The sequence below is a fragment of the Dromiciops gliroides genome, chromosome 1, assembly GCF_019393635.1.
Source record: "Dromiciops gliroides isolate mDroGli1 chromosome 1, mDroGli1.pri, whole genome shotgun sequence".
Lineage (NCBI taxonomy): Eukaryota > Metazoa > Chordata > Mammalia > Microbiotheria > Microbiotheriidae > Dromiciops > Dromiciops gliroides.
Genome location: NC_057861.1, coordinates 59,508,786 through 59,527,013, shown reverse-complemented (window position 1 = coordinate 59,527,013; position 18,228 = coordinate 59,508,786). Strand labels below are relative to the sequence as shown.

General features: G+C 36.4%; 1 protein-coding gene across 1 annotated transcript; it reads left to right on the top strand.

The window, feature by feature from the left end:
- Window positions 1-7,001: 7,001 nt before the first annotated feature.
- Window positions 7,002-7,943, top strand: LOC122735018 (olfactory receptor 1361-like). The gene has a single exon (XM_043976261.1). The coding sequence runs from the start codon at window positions 7,002-7,004 to the stop codon at window positions 7,941-7,943; it is 942 nt and encodes a 313-aa protein (XP_043832196.1).
- The last annotated feature ends 10,285 nt before the right edge of the window (window positions 7,944-18,228 follow it).

Below are 18,228 nucleotides of genomic sequence, written 5' to 3'. Positions count from 1 at the left end.
AGGGAAGAACACCAAGTATGGAAAACGTTGATCTCTAATGCGATTGAAAGGACTTTAGAACAAAAATCTCCTAGAGCTGGAAGAGCAAAGGTGGATAGGAACTTACATAATAGAATATCAGACATGGAAAGAACCTTAGAGACCAACTCATTAAAGCATCTCAGTTAGGTGCAAAAATGAATTGATCTAGGTCACACCACCCACTACGGGAAGATTTGGGGCTGGAACCCAAATCTCTTGAATGACATGCCAATGCTCTTTCCACTCCACAACATTGCCTTTATTTCCCAAATCTGAAGCTTTAAAGAAGAATACAATTACTGGATAGGAAGAGGTAAATTGTCCTTTCTAATTTTTATTTAGGATTATCTATGCCCTGCTCCCTTTTCCAACATATCTTTAGTCAATCCAATAATTAAGTGTCTTGTGTCTATGATCATGGGGAAAGCAATGAAGGGTGCCACCATTCCAACTCCAAAGATCTAAAAATAGTTGACATAGTGTAATGAATAGAATACTAGACTTTGGACTGATAAGAATGAATTCAAATCCTAAGAGAGTTATTGATCACATAACAGAGGCAGCTGGTGATGCAGTGGATAGAGCCCTGGGTCTGGAATCAGGACAACATGAGTTCAAATCTGGACTTAGACTTCTTCCCCCATATAATTTCCCCAGAAATGGGGGGCTGTGTCATAGGGGAAATAGAGAGCTGTTGATTGTTTTTGAGGAAGAGAGCGATATGAACAGATGGACATTTTAGGAATAATAATTTGGCAGCTGTTCGTAGAATGGATTAGAGAGGGTAAAAACTGGAGGCAGAGAGACCAGTTAGGAAGCTATTGCAACAGTCCAGGGAAGAAGTGTTGAGAGTCTGAACCATAGATGCTATGTGTGTGAGTAGAGAAAGGAAGAGGTGTTTATAGCAGGGGTTTTTAACCTAGGGGTCCATGGATAGATTTCAAGTCTGTAAGCTTGAACAGGAAAAAAATCACATCTTTATTTTCACCAACCTCTAAATGAAATTTAGCATTTCATTCCATTATTTGATCAATTTTAAAACCTTGTGAGAAGGATCTGTAGACTTCGCCTTACTTCTAAAAAATTCCAGGATACAAAAAAAAAAATGTTAATGTGAAAAAATAAATACACTGTTTTAAAAAAAAAGAAACATTATGTTAAAGATAAAATCACTTTATCTTTTAGTGTAAGTTTCTTCTTTAGTAAAACGAGGATAACAATACCTATATTAATACAAGTGTACTAACCATGGGGTTGTTGTGAGGACCAAATGAAAAAAGATCTCTCATAGATATTTCATAGAACCTCAGGATGTGAAATATGTTGCTAATGTCTAAGTATTGTATTGGAGTCAGCTACCATGATGATAATAATGATATTATTAAAGCTTCTCAGAGATGTGAGAGACATTAAAAGTCATAACCCAGGGGCAGCTAGGTGGTGTAGTGGATAAAGCACTGGCCCTGAATTCAGGAGGGCCTGAGTTCAAATGCAGCCTCAGACACTCAACACTTACTAGCTGTGTGACCCTAGGCAAGTCACTTAACCCTCATTGCCCTGCAAAAAAAAAAAAAAAACTGTAATTAAAAGTCATAACCCAGGGGGCGGCTAGGTGGCGCAGTAGATAAACACTGGCCCTGGATTCAGGAATACCTGAGTTCAAATCCGGCCTCAGACACTTGACACTTACTAGCTATGTGACCCTGGGCAAGTCACTTAACCCCCATTGCCCTGCCAAAAAACAAAAACAAAAAATTTTTTTTTAAAAGTCATAACCCAGCCCCTTCCTCCAATGTCCATACAAGTAATTATCCATTCTAAGAAATCAAGGTCCTTCCCTATCAATATGGGGGTCACTATTAGAAACTCAGAGGGGAAGGATCCCAAAGAGATCATGGAGTCTAATTTATCCCTTAGTAGGAGTCCTCTCTATAACAAACCTGAAAATAAGTCCTCTGTCCTTGTTTCTTGTCTGCTCAACATTTTTATCAATGGTTGAGTGAAGCCATAGATGACACACTTATCAGATTGGGGGATAAGACACTCCAGAGAATAGCGTATGTGTTTTAAATATTTATTTATTTAGAATTTTCCCCACCTTACATACTACATGTTACAAATTGTAACATCAATGTTTAAAACTTTGTGTTCCAAATTCTCTTCCTTCCTCTCTATCACCCCTTAAAAACTCAAGCAATTCAATATGTTATACATGTGAAGTCATGAAAAACATAGCAGACCAAAAAACTTTAGAAAAAGAAATTAACAACAATAAAATATACTTCCATCTGTATTCAGATACCATCAGGTATTTCTCTGTAGATTGATTGCATTTTTCATAAGTCCTTCAGAGTCATCTTGGATCATTGTATTTGCTGAAAATAACTGTCATTCGCAGATCATCTAACAATATTGCTGTTATTGTATACAGTACATTTCACTTTGCATCAGCTCATGTAAGTCTTTCCAGGTTTTTCTGATAGCATCCTGCTCATCTTTTTTTTTATAGTAAACTACATTTATATGGTACTTTAAAGGGATATTTCCTTGCAACACACTCATGAGGTTGATTATTGCAACAACAATAGCTTACATTTATATAGTACCATATACCTGACAAAGAATTTTCTTCACAATAGCCTAGCAAAGTAAGTGCTATCATCATCATCATCATCTTCTTCTTCTTCTTCTTCTTCTTCTTCTTCTTCTTCTTCTTCTTCTTCTTCTTCCATTGCTCTTGCCTTTGCTTCAGATTTTTTCCCAGTTACTATTGCTGTGTTTCCTTCTATCCTATTCATTCCCCATGATATTTATTTTATTTTCTATCTTCTTTTACCCTTTCCCTCCTCGAAAGTGTTTGAATAGCATATATGTTGATGACAGGATGAAGATTCAAAAAACTCTGAAAAGTTGAAATCTTAAAAGATAAACTTTACTGAGTCACTTCCACTTTAATAACTCCAATGATTGGGAGCTCATCGCATCTAAAACTAGAGTGTGATGTTATATAATCATCTAGCCAACATTACTCCTTGGTGTCCACCATGATAGCAAGAGAAACTTTTTGAATGCTATTAATAAGATAAAAAAATTAAAAGAGCTTTGTCTGATTTGTGTTGTTCATGAAGTTATGCTAACTCTAAATGATCACTATTGCCCTTCCAGAATGTCCATAAACTATCTCTTCAATCATGCCTAAGAATTTGGTGAGTAATCAAAGTTCAAGGTCAAAATCCTTTAGTGTTCAAAAATCTGTCTTCTTTATTTGATAAGCAGAACATTTTTCTTTACCCAGTCCTGTTGCCACAGGACTCTCTCATTCTCCATAATCTCTCAAAGATCAATACCAGCAGTTCAATAATCATATCTCCTATGAATTTGGGGACCCTGGGATGTAGTTCATCCTGATCTGGTCACTAGAGAATTGACTAAGGGCAGCCAGATGCTCCCTAACCATTCCCTCATTTTGCTTGACTTTTAGCTCCATTTTAAGGATGCTGGTTCTAGCCTATAGAACTAATTCTTTGTCTAAAGGTCATGCAATTTGGCAGAAAAAGAAAAAAGTCCAACAAGATTTCATTAATTCTTCCTTCTCTCCATCATTCATTTTCATCATTCCATCCACCATGAGTAGCATCCCTTCTTTTGACTTTTCCAAAAAAGACCTTCAAAAGTCTTTTTCAGTATTGATTGATACCACTATGCTCAACTCATTCTAAGCTCTAGCATTCCTAACAAAAAAGCTTAAGGAACTGAGGCATATTTTTATATTCAATCTCCATTTCCTGCCCCTGTTCTGACCAGAGTTTTTAAAAATCTGAGGTGGTTGGTGTATTCTCAGTGAACCATTTTTGGTCTCTTCAGACAACTACTTCATTTCTATCTCATCAGAACTATTTGAACCTTAAGAATTTTATTCCTTAGATCTTCCTATTTCTCCTTGCCCAATAGGATTTTAGGCCACGAGATACAAACCATATTCTTAATGAACCTTTTGAAAGTTGCTTTTCCAAAATCAAGGGTATACATCATACATTGCCTACCTTACCTATCATTCATTCTCACAAATTATAAATTAGGATGGTCACACATTCTCTCAAATTTTCCATCATTTCTACTTCCTTGGTGATTGTAATCAGGTTCAAAATTGCAAACCACACCCCACATTTTTAAGGTTTTCTCCATAGGTTTAAGTTAAAATATTACCATTATAACATGTGTGAGTGTATATACATATTTTATGCCTCCTAAACAAGTTTATAATGAGTTTTCCAAACTCTTCACCTATTTCATCTTTCTGCAAAGATGTTCCATAGCATATAACCACAATATTGTGTCCCTTTCATCACTGATGCTTAACCAAATGCTATCCACCATGTTTCCTCTACATATATATATATATATATATATATATATACTTATATACTTGTATACTTGTATATACATATACTTATATGAGGAAATTTCAGACCCAAGTAGAGGAAACATGGTGGATAGCATTTGGTTGTATATGTGTATGTATGTATGTAAGGATGTATTGTATATGTGTGTGTGTGTGTGTAATGTGTTGTGTGTGTATACCACTAACCTCTTATTTCTTTTTTCCTTTTGTGTAAGATTATACCTTTACAAAGTCACATTTTAGCAATGGGACCCACCCTACCAAGTCTCAGAGATACTTATGATTTCAAATTTGCATCCTAGCATCAGAATGTCTAGTTCATCTTTCCTACTAGCCATACTTTGTATGTTACCATAGACATCTGAGGCAATAGGCTTATTTACTGGCTTGCTTTTGGGCTGTTCTGTCCCATGGTTTACTAATCCTCACTACTACTTTTATTCTTTTTGCCTTATATTAACTCTTCTCCATAGTGCCTTCCCTCTAAGTCTACTTCCAGTTTTCCCTGCCTATACTTCGTTTGTATATAGTTGTTTGCATATTGTCTCTCCCATTAGACTTGGAGCTCCTGGAGGTCAGGGACTATTTTTTGCCTTTCCTTGTATTCCTACCACTAAGCACAGCACCATAGACATCGTCATCACTTAATAAATGCTCAGTGAATGACTTGATGTGTGTGTGTGTGTGTGTCTTGATATACTATAATGCTTTGGGGCATTGTCGTTTCCTGTATGTTACACTTCCTCCACTGATCACAATCCATGCCTAACTTCAGAGATGATCTTCAGCATCCTATGACCAACCTAGTGAAGAGACTATTTAAACTCAAATTATCTAGTCCCCTAGACAACATACATATATCACATTACCTGACCTATAATTGAAGCTTTTCTATCTTGAAATTGTCAGAGCATGCTCTCTGCTCACTGAACATTTGAGAGCCAGCAGAGCTTTAACTAGCATTTTGTGTGCCCGTGGTAAACATCATAAAATGTTCCCTTAAAGCAACTTTTTGAAAAAAAACATCCATATTGACCTTTTGTCTTTATACCACAATCACTTCTGAAATCACCCCTCCAGAGTGAATCTTAGCTTTGGATAAAGAAAAGCAATTAGTTATGTCATGCACAAATCTAGGCTGCTGGTATGTGCACTATTCTCACCAAGGTGATTTTTGACATCTCCCTACTCAATGAACTGCAGTGGCTCCTTATTACAGCCAGTAACATATGCAAACTCCTTTGTTTGGCATCCAAGGCTCTTCATAACCTCACCCTTTCTCTTACCCTTTTTTCTTGCATAATTCCAAATTGAAAACAAACACAGCCCTGCTCACAATGCTTCCACATGCCTATTTTCCCACAGCTTCTCCAGCATAGACCATGACTGTTTTTACTCAGCTCTGCCAATTTTCGGAGTGTGAGTTAATTTTATTTGCATTTCTATTCCTTTTATTGATTTAGAGCTAGTTTTCATGCATTCATTGATGGGTTATAATACTTCTAAAAACTTTTTTGTTTACAGCTTGTAATATGGAGCGTGGCCCTTTTTGTTACATATATTACTAGCAATTTCCTGTATATTTTAGATCTCAAAATATAAGAAGTGATATTTCATATTTTCCCACTCTCCTGCATGAACTGGAACCAGACATGCTTTGTATGTCCATTCCCCCCAGGAAGGAGAAATCTGTTATTGTTCAGTCATGTCTAACTCTTCATAACTCCATGGGCCATAGCACATCAATACTGTATATGGGCTTTTCTTGGCAAAGGTACTGGAGTGGTTTGCCATTTCCTTCTCCAGTGGATTAGGGCAAATAGAGGTTAAGTGAATTGCCCAGGGTAACACAGCTAGTGAATATCTGATGCTGGATTTGAACTCAGGTCTTCCTGACTCCAGGCCCAGTGTTCCATCCACTTGAGCTACCTAGCTACCTAGCTACCTCCCAAACTGAGTATACCCCATACCTCTTATACTAAGATAAAATATAAACCCTCTGTTTGACAAACAAAGACCTTCACAACTTGACCTAAACCTGTCTTTCCAGCATCATCACACATTACTCCCCTTTCTAGTTTCAACAATCCAGCCTAATTGGCCTTCTCTTGCATCAAGGCTCTCAATTTCCCATCTCTGTGTCCACAGCAGCCTGGAATGCACTCTCTCCTCACCTTTGCCTCATAGAATCATTCACTTCTTTCAAGACCTTGCTCTACACCTTCTACCCAAAACATTTACTGAACCTCCAACTTTTAAAGCCCCACCTCCCAAACTACCTTATATTAAATGAAATCCCTACATTGATTTTTATTCATCTACATAAACATACATGCACATTATGAACAATTTGTCTCCCCTAAAGCCAAGTAAATTCCTTGACAGCAAAGACACTTTCATTTTTTGTTTTTGTATCCTAGGTACCTGGCACATAATAGGTGCTTAATAAATGCTTATTGATTCATTGATTGAAACTTAATGAATTAAAACTGACATCTCATTCATGAGAACATTTTTCAGTTGAACGCTTTAAATTCTTTTTTTTATCTCCTTCCCACATGTACTTCCCAATAGACCAATGGAAGGAGGAAATTATTCTAGAATCTCTGAGTTCATCCTCCTGGGCCTTTCAGACCAGCCAGAACAGGAGAGACTCCTGTTCCTGGTATTCCTGCTCATGTACCTGATCACAGGGCTGGGGAACCTGCTCATCATACTGGCCATCAGAACTGACTCTCACCTCCACACTCCCATGTACTTCTTCCTAAGCAACTTGTCCCTGGTTGACATCTGCTTTACATCCACCACTGTACCCAAAATGCTGGCAAATCATGTGTCTGGGAATAAGATGATTCCATATTCTGGGTGCCTGACACAAGTGTTCTTTTTCATCTGGTTTGCTGGAATAGACAGTTTCATCCTCACCACCATGGCTTATGACCGCTATGTGGCTATCTGTGCCCCACTCCACTACAGCACAGTCATGACACCAAGGGTCTGTGTCCTTATGCTTTCAATGTCTTGGTTCTCAGCCTTTGTTAATGCTCTCACACATACTGTCTTGCTGACCCGACTCTCATTCTGTGGCCACAATGAAATCCCTCATTTCTTCTGTGACCTGAGTCCCCTGCTGAAGTTAGCCTGCTCAGACACCTTCATCAATGACCTGATGGTCTACACAGTGGGAGCACTGCCAATTATCACCCCATTCATTGGCATTCTGATCTCCTACACACGCATCTTCATGGCGGTGCTGAGGATCCCATCCACCAGTGGGAAGCAGAAAGCTTTCTCCACCTGTGGTTCCCACCTCACTGTGGTGTCTCTGTTCTATGGAACACTCATTGGAGTGTACTTCAGCCCCACATCCACCCACACAGTCCAAGAGGACACTGCTGCAGCTGTGATGTACACTGTGGTCACCCCCATGATGAACCCTTTCATCTATAGCCTAAGGAACAAGGACATGAAAGGAGCGCTGAGGATGCTCCTCACCAGGAAACCAGGCCTGTCTCTGTGACTGTGAGATATCCTCCTTGGCTTAAGCACCCTCATCTGAGACAACAGTCCCAATGCTGTGGGAGAAGCTTGCCAATGAGTCTTCCCTAGTGTCACATGAAGTCAGTCTGTTCCCCTCTTGACCTGAACAGGTTGCAATGTGACATGATGGGTAGAGCACTGAACCAGTTATCATGATTCCTTGTTCTAGTGCTTTTCTACTGAGGGAATTGTGGGGATTGAGTAAACCAAACTGACTCCATCTTGTACCTCAATTCTGTATCTAGCTCAGTTCTCTATTTAATTATGGGTCTAGTCCAATTTCTGTCTTGTGAGAAAATTTTATTCAATTATGAGAATTGTGGGGAAACTTTTTTGGCATTGTTTGAACTTAGCCCTGAGTTAATGGAAAGCTAGACCACCTCTACCTGTTGCTTAGAGACCATTAACTAAGGACATAGTTTATGCTGGTCAGAAACCTAATCAGATGCAAAAATTGATGCAAGGAGTTTTTTCACAATTACACATCTCAAGCAACCCATATGTCTTATCTGAAAACTAGCCCCATATTGAAACACATTATACATTTTGTGGTTATTTGGAATGAGATTTCCCTTTCTATTACAGGTTCTTGGATTTTATTATTATTACATAGAAATGCAATTGATATTTGAAGTTTTATTTTGTGAATAAAAAAGCTGAAGCTGTTGTCTCAAATTAGTATCATTGCTGATTCCCTAGGAATTTCAAGGTAAACCACTATATCATTGACAGTTTTATGTCCTTTTAATCTTTATGCCATTAACTTCTTTCCCTTGTCTTATTGCTAGTCCCTTGTTATTGTTAGCATTTTCAGAACTATATCAAACAATAATGGGAGGAGTGAACATCCTTGATTTACTCCTGTATTTATGGTTCTAGTTTGGCCTCATTGCATATTATGCTTGCTTTGAGTTTCAGATAGATACTTTGTATGATATTTAAAAGAGTCTCTCTGTATCTATGTTTTATAAAGTTTTTTTAGCATAAATGAACTATATGCTATGTCAAAGGCTTTTTCCACATTTGTTGAGATGATAATGATTTTGGATGTTTTTTCTTAATATGATTAATTATGTTGATTATTTTCCTAATGGTGAATCACTCTTGCATCACTGGTAAAAATTCAACTAAGTCATAATGAATGACTTTTTTGATAAATGACTGTAATCTATTTGATAGGATTTTATTTTTTAAATTTTCATCAATATTCATTAATGACACTGGTCTATAGTTCTCATTCTTTCTTTTATCCTTCTCTGGTTTAGGCATTAAAAATGTATTTGTCTCATTTTGTTGGATGCTTTCTTTCTAAATTTTTGAGAATAATTTGTGTAGTATTGTTAGTACTTATTGTTTAAATTTGATAAAATTTTCTTATAAATTCATCAAAAGCAGGTTTTTTTAACCTTGAGTATTTCCTTTACCTGTTTCCTTTTTCTGAAATTAGTTTATTTAAGATCTCTACATAGTTTTCTGTTAATCTGAATATTTCATATTTTTAAGTATTCTATTTTATTTATATTATTAGTTTTGTTCACATATAACTGTGAATAATGGGCTCTGATTATGCTTTTTGTTTCTTTTGGTTGTGTTGAGATTTCACTAGGTTTATTTCCAATTTTGTTGATTTTATTTTCTGCCCTCTTCTTTTTACTCTAATAGGCTTATTACTATTATTAGTCTTTTCAAGAGCCAAACTTTAGTTTTATCTATCATTTTTATAGGTTTTTTCCAGTCTATTTCTTCTCTAATTTTTATTATCTTTCCTTTCATGCTTATTTTAAGTCTATTCATTTGTTGTCTTTCTAATTTTTAAATGCATATTCAGTTCACCAATCCTTTCTTTTTTGTTGATGTGTGGTCAGAAGAATATGATTTCTCTACTGAGGACTATATTAGCTTCATTTTCTTTCATATAATCATTGTTTATTTAATTTGTTCTTTGACCCACTCATTATTTAGCATTTTATCATTAAAGCTTCACTTAGGTCTGTGTTTTTTGTTTGTGCTTCCTGAACTGATTATTATTTTATTGCATTATGTCTGTAAAAGATGTATTTACTATTTCTGACTTTATCTATTTCTTTGAAATATCTCTGTACCCCAATACATGATCAGTGAAAGTTCCACATATAGCTGAGAAATACATGTAGTCTTTTTAGAAAATGCTATAAGTTGATTAGCTCCAGCAATCATTCAGTTCTGTGTATTGCCTTTTGTTCATTTGGGTTTATCCAAAATTGATAGAATGAGATTGAAATCACCTGCCACTATTATATTACTATGTCTTCTTTCAGGTCAGTTCATATTTCCTTCATGAATTTAGATGTTAAGGCATTGGGAACATATGAGTCAATATTGATATAGAAATCTCAAGTCACTATTTTGATATTCTCTTTGCCCTATTGTAGCTCAGTACACATTTCTTTTATGAATTTAGATGGTAAGCTATTTGGAGGATATAAGTTGAATATTGGTATTTTCTGTCCTCATGGTTCCTTTTAGGATAATTTCATTTCCTTATTTATCAGTTTTTATGTTTGAAATGTTTGTTTTTGTTATCTGATTGCAAGTCTTACTTTTTTAGGTTCACCTAATGCATAGTAAATTTTTCTCTAGTTTGTAACTTTCATTCCATCTGTATTTTTATTTTTAATGCATTTTTTTATAAACAACAGATTGTAGGATTTTTTTTAATCCAATATGTAACTCTTTTCTTATTTTATGGGATTGTTTATTGCATTCACATTTAAAGCTATGGGTGTTAGGTTTATGTTTTCCTCCATCTGCTTGAAATATTTTTCCCCAAGTTAAGATTCTTCCTCTACTTCTGTAAACACAGTACTATATCTCTGTAGCTATTTTAGCTTGTTCTATTCTATATTCTGTTTTGTTCCCATCAGTTCTCTTCTTCTCACCTTAAGCCCCATTTATTACTCCTTTCCCTAATTTTGGAGTTTTCTTATTAGTTTCTTTTTCTTGACTATTTTTATCTCATTAGTTATTTAATTCTTCTCTTTTTTCTCTCTCAATTAAATACTATTTTACCTTCATTGTAAGCCTTTGACTCAATGATGGTACATCACATATTCCCTTCTATCTCCTCTCTGTGAGAAAATAATGGGATTTGGCAAATGCCCAAAGGCCCCACCTGGAGATTGATTTAGAATAGATTGAATGAAGTGAGAATGACTGAGAGACTGAGAACCTACTTAAAATTAATTAAATCAAAACCACACCTGGCCAGCCCTAAATAGGGTATAGTTCTCAGAAGCTAAGCACTTTTAATTCAACAATGAGACCACCCCAAAATCCAGTGAACCAATCTAACCAATCAGCTTGAAAGACAGCCTCTTCTGGGGAGGGGGGAAGGAAATAGGAAGTAAGGCTGGCTCCCTGGCTCTGGGGTTTTTTTTGTTTTGGTTTGGTTTGGTTTTCCCCGTGGCTGGAACCTCGTTTGTGGCAGAAGGGAAGGAGAAGAAGGAGGCCAGGCTGAACCCTAGGGTAGATAGGCTTCTTCTTAAACTTTCTGACCTCCATGTGTTCTCTCTTTACTATGTTTTAATAAATGCTTAATGCCCAAAGGCTGATGCTAAAAGCTTCTAATTTAAGGCCACCACACATTTAGTTTTACTTGTCACATCTCCACTCTCTTATACACCCTCTCGTTCTGTAATTTAGTCTTGCAAAAATAATCATTAATTCATATGTATGGGAGATGTTGTGAGGCTTAGTTCATGAAGTTTCAGTACTATTTCTCCACCATGATTTCTATTTGACTTCTGCTTTCACTCTTATCTTCTTGTGTGCATTTCAAAATAAATCTCTTAATGGTCTCTCTGCTATTGTTTTGTTATCGATGTCCTTGGTTGATGCATTTATTTACTCTTCTTATATTTCTGTTGTCTGCAGGGTTGAAGAAGCAAATAATTTCTTCTGGTCTGGCTGTCTCTCTTGGAATATTTTTAATATCTTTTTTTTAATGAATGTCTTTTTGTGTTTTTCACTAATGGTTAGGCTCAAAAGTATAGGGTAAGTCAGGTTGAGCTCCTCACCTCCTTTGCTTTTTGGAATACATTTTTCCATCCTCTCCTCTTGTTTTGGGTGGGTGCAGAAGAGTCTTTTGTTATTTGAATTTCCTTTCCTTTATATTTGAAATGCTTTCTCCTGGTCACTGGAAGAAGTTGTTGTTAGTGGAACTGTTAAACTTTGGAGTTTGAAACACAAGTTTGGATTTGTTTTTTTCAATCTGAAGGTGATCTGTTGATTCTTTCAATCTGTGTTCAGAAATTCTAGGCAGTTTTATTTTATTATTTCTTATGTTATCATATTGGGTTCTTTTTAATTTGTTATGTATTTCTGAGAAATCTAAAATACTTAAGTTGTCTCTCCTTATCTTGTCTTCAAGATTGGTATTTTATGATTTAGACATAAAAGGTGATACCACAGGTAAATTAGGAGAGGAAAGAATAGTTTACCTTTCAGATCTTTGGAAAGGAGAACAGTTTATGACCAAACAAGAGATAGGGAATATTATGAAATGCAAAATGGATGATTTTTATTACATTAAATTCAAAAGGTTTTGTACAAACAGAAGCAATGCATCCAAAATTAGAAGTGAGACAGAAAACTGGGAAACAATTTTTATAGCCAGTTGTGGTAAAAATTATTTGTGATAAAATTACTATTGCAGTTTTTAGCTGACTCATTTGGGAGGGGCCACACCTGGCCCACACTGAAATTACATATACTACTGAGGTCAGAAGGAGAGCTCTCCATAGGCAGTTTTTGAAGGACCTCCCCTTTTGGGGGAGGAAGATTGAACACTCCATGAGGCCATATGCCTTTGTGCCAAATGATAAAAACTTTTACTTAAACTTTGATTGGCTCATGTGTGAGAGTAATTTTTTGATAGAGGGACATTTTCAGATCTAGTTTCACAGTGTCAGTAGATGGAAGGAAGGAAAGGAAAGGAAAGGAAAGGAAAGGAAAGGAAAGGAAAGGAAAGGAAAGGAAAGGAAAGGAAAGGAAAGGAAAGGAAAGGAAAGGAAAGGAAAGGAAAGGAAAGGAAAGGAAAGGAAAGGAAAGGAAAGGAAAGGAAAGGAAAGGAAAGGAAAGGAAAGGAAAGGAAAGGAAAGGAAGAAACAAACTTGGAACATGGAACACAGAATGTCAGAAAACAGACTTTGTAATCAATCCATCAATTAGTATTTATTAAGAAATTAATATATGCCATCCCAATACTCTTTTCCCTAAATAATGCTTCCTCTGTTTCCCAAATCTTACATTTTTAGAGAGGAATCCAATTTCTGGAATGGAATAGGGAAATGGTCCTTTTCTTACTTTCTACTAGGCTTAGACTCATTAGCAATATAATCAACTGTCACATAACTGTAACCTTGGGAGGAGCAATAAAGGAGCCTCCCCAACTCAAAGCTTAAGATTAGAGCTGGCATATTATAGCGAAAAGAGTACTGCACCTAGAACTTGAAAGACTTGGGTTCAAATCCAGTGAAACTTTCTCACTGAATAGCCATGAGAAATTCAATTTCACAAATAGACAATAAGCACCTACTATGCACAAAGTATTATGCAAGGCTCCAAGGACAAAAATGATACAGTCCCTACATGCAATGAATTTATATTCTATTATGGGGGAGGGGAGGAAGAATACCCACACAGATTAGTAAGTACCCAGTATATATAAGGTTATACAGAGTAATTTCAGGAGAGATGATCAAGAATATCACCAAGCAGGAGGTAGAACCTGAGTTGTGCATTAAAGCAACCTAGGGCTTTGTAAGTGACAGAGGTAAGACAGAATTCTATCCTAGGGATGGGGAACCAAAAGATCAGTTTGACCAGAAGAGTAATATGAAAGGAGAATAATATGAAATAAGACAGAAAAAGCAAGTGGGATCCATATTGTAGAGGGTTTTAAATGCCAAGCTGAGGATTTTGTATTTTATCCTAGAAGTAATAGGTGATATTTCAGTAGAGGAGGACAAATGTACATTTTTAGGATTAACACTTTGGAAGCTGTGTAGAGGATGAGACAAGGGAGAGACTGAGGGACAGCTAGGTGGTGTAGTCAATAAAGCACCGGCCTTGGAGTACTTAATAGATGACCCACTATGTCCCTTCCAGCTCTAAGAGTGCTTTAATCATAATATCATCATAATCACAATAGTTGACATAAATAGTGTTTTAAAGTTCTGGAAGGGACATAGTGGGTCATCTAGTCCAGCCCATTTCTAAATCAAAAAACTCTTCGTCCAGTATATCCATAAGTAGTCACCTATTCTAAGAAAGCCTGTTATTGTAGTCATTTCTCAGTTGTGTCCAACACCACTTTGCCCAGGGTCACATAGCTACTAAGTGTCTGAGGTCAGATTTGAACTCAGGAAGACGAAAGAACCAGCTAAACAAACTCAAGGGAGTACAGACAATTGTTCCTCTTTAAAAGATGCTAGAATATTGTTTGATGAAGAACTATAAATGACTTAACTATTCTGAACAATACCATGATCCAAGATAATCCCAAAGGACTATTGATGAAATATACCACCCACCACCAAAGAAAGAACTGATATTGATGGAAGACAAACTGAAGCATGCTATTTTTCACTTTCTTTCTTTTTTTTCTTTCATTCAAGTTTTCTTGTACAAAATGACTAATATGGTAATGTTTTACATAATCATCCATGTATAACCCATATCTGATTGCTTGCTGCCTCAGGGAGAGAGGGGAGGGAGGTAAGGAGGGATAGAAATTGGAACTCAAAACTATAAATAAAAATCTTTATTACTAGGGGCAGCTAGGTGGTGCAGTGAATAAAGCACCGGCCCTGGATTCAGGAGTACCTGAGTTCAAATCTGACCTCAGACACTTGACACTTACCAGCTGTATGACCCTGGGCAAGTCACTTAACCCCATTGCCCCGCAAAAAAAAAAAAAAAAAAAACACTTTATTACTTTAAAAAAATGCCAGAATTTTAGTAGACTGTAGATAGATGTGAATCAACCAGTTATCGTGTCAACCTTTTCTCTTCCAGATTAATTTTGTTATTTTTTTCTAGCTATTCTTTGGTAGTTTGCTATGGCACTAAAAAGATAAAATAATTTAGGTAATATTATAATTTTATTATATTGGCAGGGCCTACACATGAATAGCTACTATTTTCCAATTGCTTATATCTGTCTTTATTTCTATGATGAACGTTTTCTAAAATTTGATTAGTACTTGTATGTGTCTCAGTAAGTAGACCCTAAATATTTTACATATTTTAGAGTTTTTCTAATGGAATTTCTCTTTCTAACTTCTCCTGCTGGGTTTTGTTGGTGCTATGCAGAAATACTAATGACTTATATGCATTTTAATATCTTGAAATTTTATTGAAGTTATTAGTTGTTTCAGTTATTTTTAGTTAATACTTTTTAGTTTTCCAGGTAAACCATTATTTCAACTGGCAAAAAATAGATTTGATTTTTACTTATCAGTTCAATAGGGTTTCTTTGTTGTTGCTTTCAAATCTCTCATCTCTTCTATGATTTTCAGAATGTTTATGTTGGTATTTAGTTGGAGTTTGGAGTTTGTGGCTTTTCTAGGTTTGTTTTTCGTAGTGTGAGCAATTCATTAATCTTTTCTTTTTAACTTTTGTTGATAGAACCATTTAGAGACTGTACATTTTCCCATAAGGATTACTTTAGGGGCAGCTAGGTGGCACAGTGGATAGAGCACCAGCCCTGGGGTCAGGAGGACCTGAGTTCAAATCCGGCCTCAGGTACTTAACACTTACTAGCTGTGTGACCCTAGGCAAGTCACTTAACCCCAATTGCCGAGCTAAAAAAATAAAATAAATTTTAGTGCATTGTCTTGTCATTTTTTTTAAATCAAGATTCTTACTGCTTCTGTGATTTTGTCTTTGACAAATCAATTCTTTAGAAGTAAATTACTTAGTATCCAACTAATTTGCAATTCTTTCAGACAAAAGAGAAGTTTATCTGATGTCAATTTCCCCACTCCTTCTTCCATGTTTATATACTCTTTTTTATTATGTACTTCCATTACCAGAAATAGCAAGTTCCACCCCTGTCTTCCTCCTTATATTCTCCATTCTTTTTACCCTCCTAAAACCCTTAGAACAGAACCAATACACATACACACACACACACACACACCAGGACCTCTGTTTTGTTTTTATTTAACTGCCTCAATACCTTTAGAAAACATTAAGATTCTGAAGCAATACATTTCTTTCTCCTCTATTAACATGTTAGTACTACCATAATCATACAGCCCCTTCCAATTGTTCAAATAAATTTTCTTTTTTGGCCTTCTCTTGGATCTTTGTGTTTATATTTCAAAGTTCCAAGTCAGCTCCAGTCTTATCAGAAATGTTTGAAAGTCCTTTTTTCCATTAAAAATCCATTTTTTTCCTGCAAGGTTATATTCTGCTTTGATGGGTAAGTTATTCTTTTTTTTTGTTTTTTGGGGTTTTTTTTGCGGGGCAATGGGGGTTAAGTGACTTGCCCAGGGTCACACAGCTAGTAAGTGTTAAGTGTCTGAGGCTGGATTTGAACTCAGGTACTCCTGAATCCAGGGCCAATGCTTTAACCACTGCACCATCTAGCTGCCCCCGTAAGTTATTCTTTGTTGTAAGCCTAACTCTTTTGACTTTTGAAATACTGTGTTCCAAGATCTCCTCTCATTTAAAGAAAAAGCTGCCATGTCTTGAGCAATTCTGACCATGATTTATCAAACATTACGCTATTCTGTTCATTTGTTTCTGTATGTTATGTCTTTGGCACTTGAACTCCTTCTTTCTGGATAGTTTGAAGTATTTTTTCTTTGATAAGAGAACTATGGCTTTTGACTATGACCTTCCTAGTTCTTTTCCTCTGTTGTTTTTTTTTTTTTCAGAAGGTGATCAGTGGATTCTTTCCATCTTCACTTTGCCCTCATAGATTTAAGTAATTTTTATTTATGATTTCTTGAAAGATGGCATCCTAGCCTTTTTTGGGTCATATTTTCAGGTAGTCTAATGATTCATAGATTCTCTCTCTTTGATCCATTTTCTAACTTAGCTGATTTTGACAACATATACATTTTTTCTGTTTTTTATTTGATTTTATTTTAATATTTCTTGCTGTCTTATTGATTCATTGATTTTTTTGTCCCATTCAGATTTTTAGGGAGTTAAATTCTCAGGTAAGGTTTACTACTATCTTTCCTAAACTATCAATTCTCTTTGCCATTCTTTTATCCCTAGCTATTATTTCATTTAGCTTTACAATCTATAGATTCATTCATGTCCTGGTACTCTTATAGTCCTTGCAACCAGAATATTCTTTTCTCTCAGTCCATGGTATTTCTTCACTGCGTTCAGTATTGTCTTGTGTTTACTCATATCTCCAGCCTCAGTTTCTGTATTAGGACTTTATGCTTGGGTCAGGCTCTGTTTTTTGCCATACTCTAGGAAAGCGTGAACAATTCTTACTTGGTCCTGAATGCAATAGCTTAAGACTAGGCCTCACCTTTTGAAGAATTTCCTGGATTTGGGTTTACCCTCCTTTTGACTTAAGTTTTGGCCTTAGCCCCTACTGTCTCCTTATTCTTTTTTTTTTTTAATTTTCTTGTTTTGGGTTTTTTTTGCAGGGTAATGAGGATTAAGTGACTTGCCCAGGGTCACACAGCTAGTAAGTGTCAAGTGTCTGAGGCCAGATTTGAACTCAGGTACTCCTGAATCCAGGGCCAGTGCTTTACCACTGCGCCATCTAGCTGCCCCCTCCTTATTCTTATACAGCACCAAACCCAGATCTTGCTCCATCCTTCCTCATGAGCCTGACAGGCCCTATCCAGAGATAGTTTATGGTGGTAGCAGGCCTCCTACAGCACCAGGTACTTTGCTTTCCAGGTGTCACACTGGCCTTTTCTCCTCCTGTGGCTCTCTCTGCAGCTCAGGCTATGAACTACCTGGACACTGGACTGGACAGGTGCTTGTCCAGCCTCATTTTTTTCTTTGGATCAAATGCAGGCTGCCTGAGCATGGATGGGCCTGGATTCTGGCATGGCTCTATCCCCTGTTGTGTCTTTTTTTTTTTTTTTTTTTTTTTAGTGAGGCAGTTGGGGTTAAGTGATTTGCCCAGGGTCACACAGCTGGTAAGTGTTAAGTGTCTGAGGCCAGATTTGAACTCAGGTCCTCCTGACTCCAGGGCCGGTGCTCTATCCACTGTGCCACCTAGCTGCCCCCCTTATTGTGTC

Excerpts from the sequence above, each read along its gene's own strand:
- LOC122735018 (XM_043976261.1), top strand. The coding sequence starts at position 7,002 with ATGGAAGGAGGAAATTATTCTAGAATCTCTGAGTTCATCCTCCTGGGC.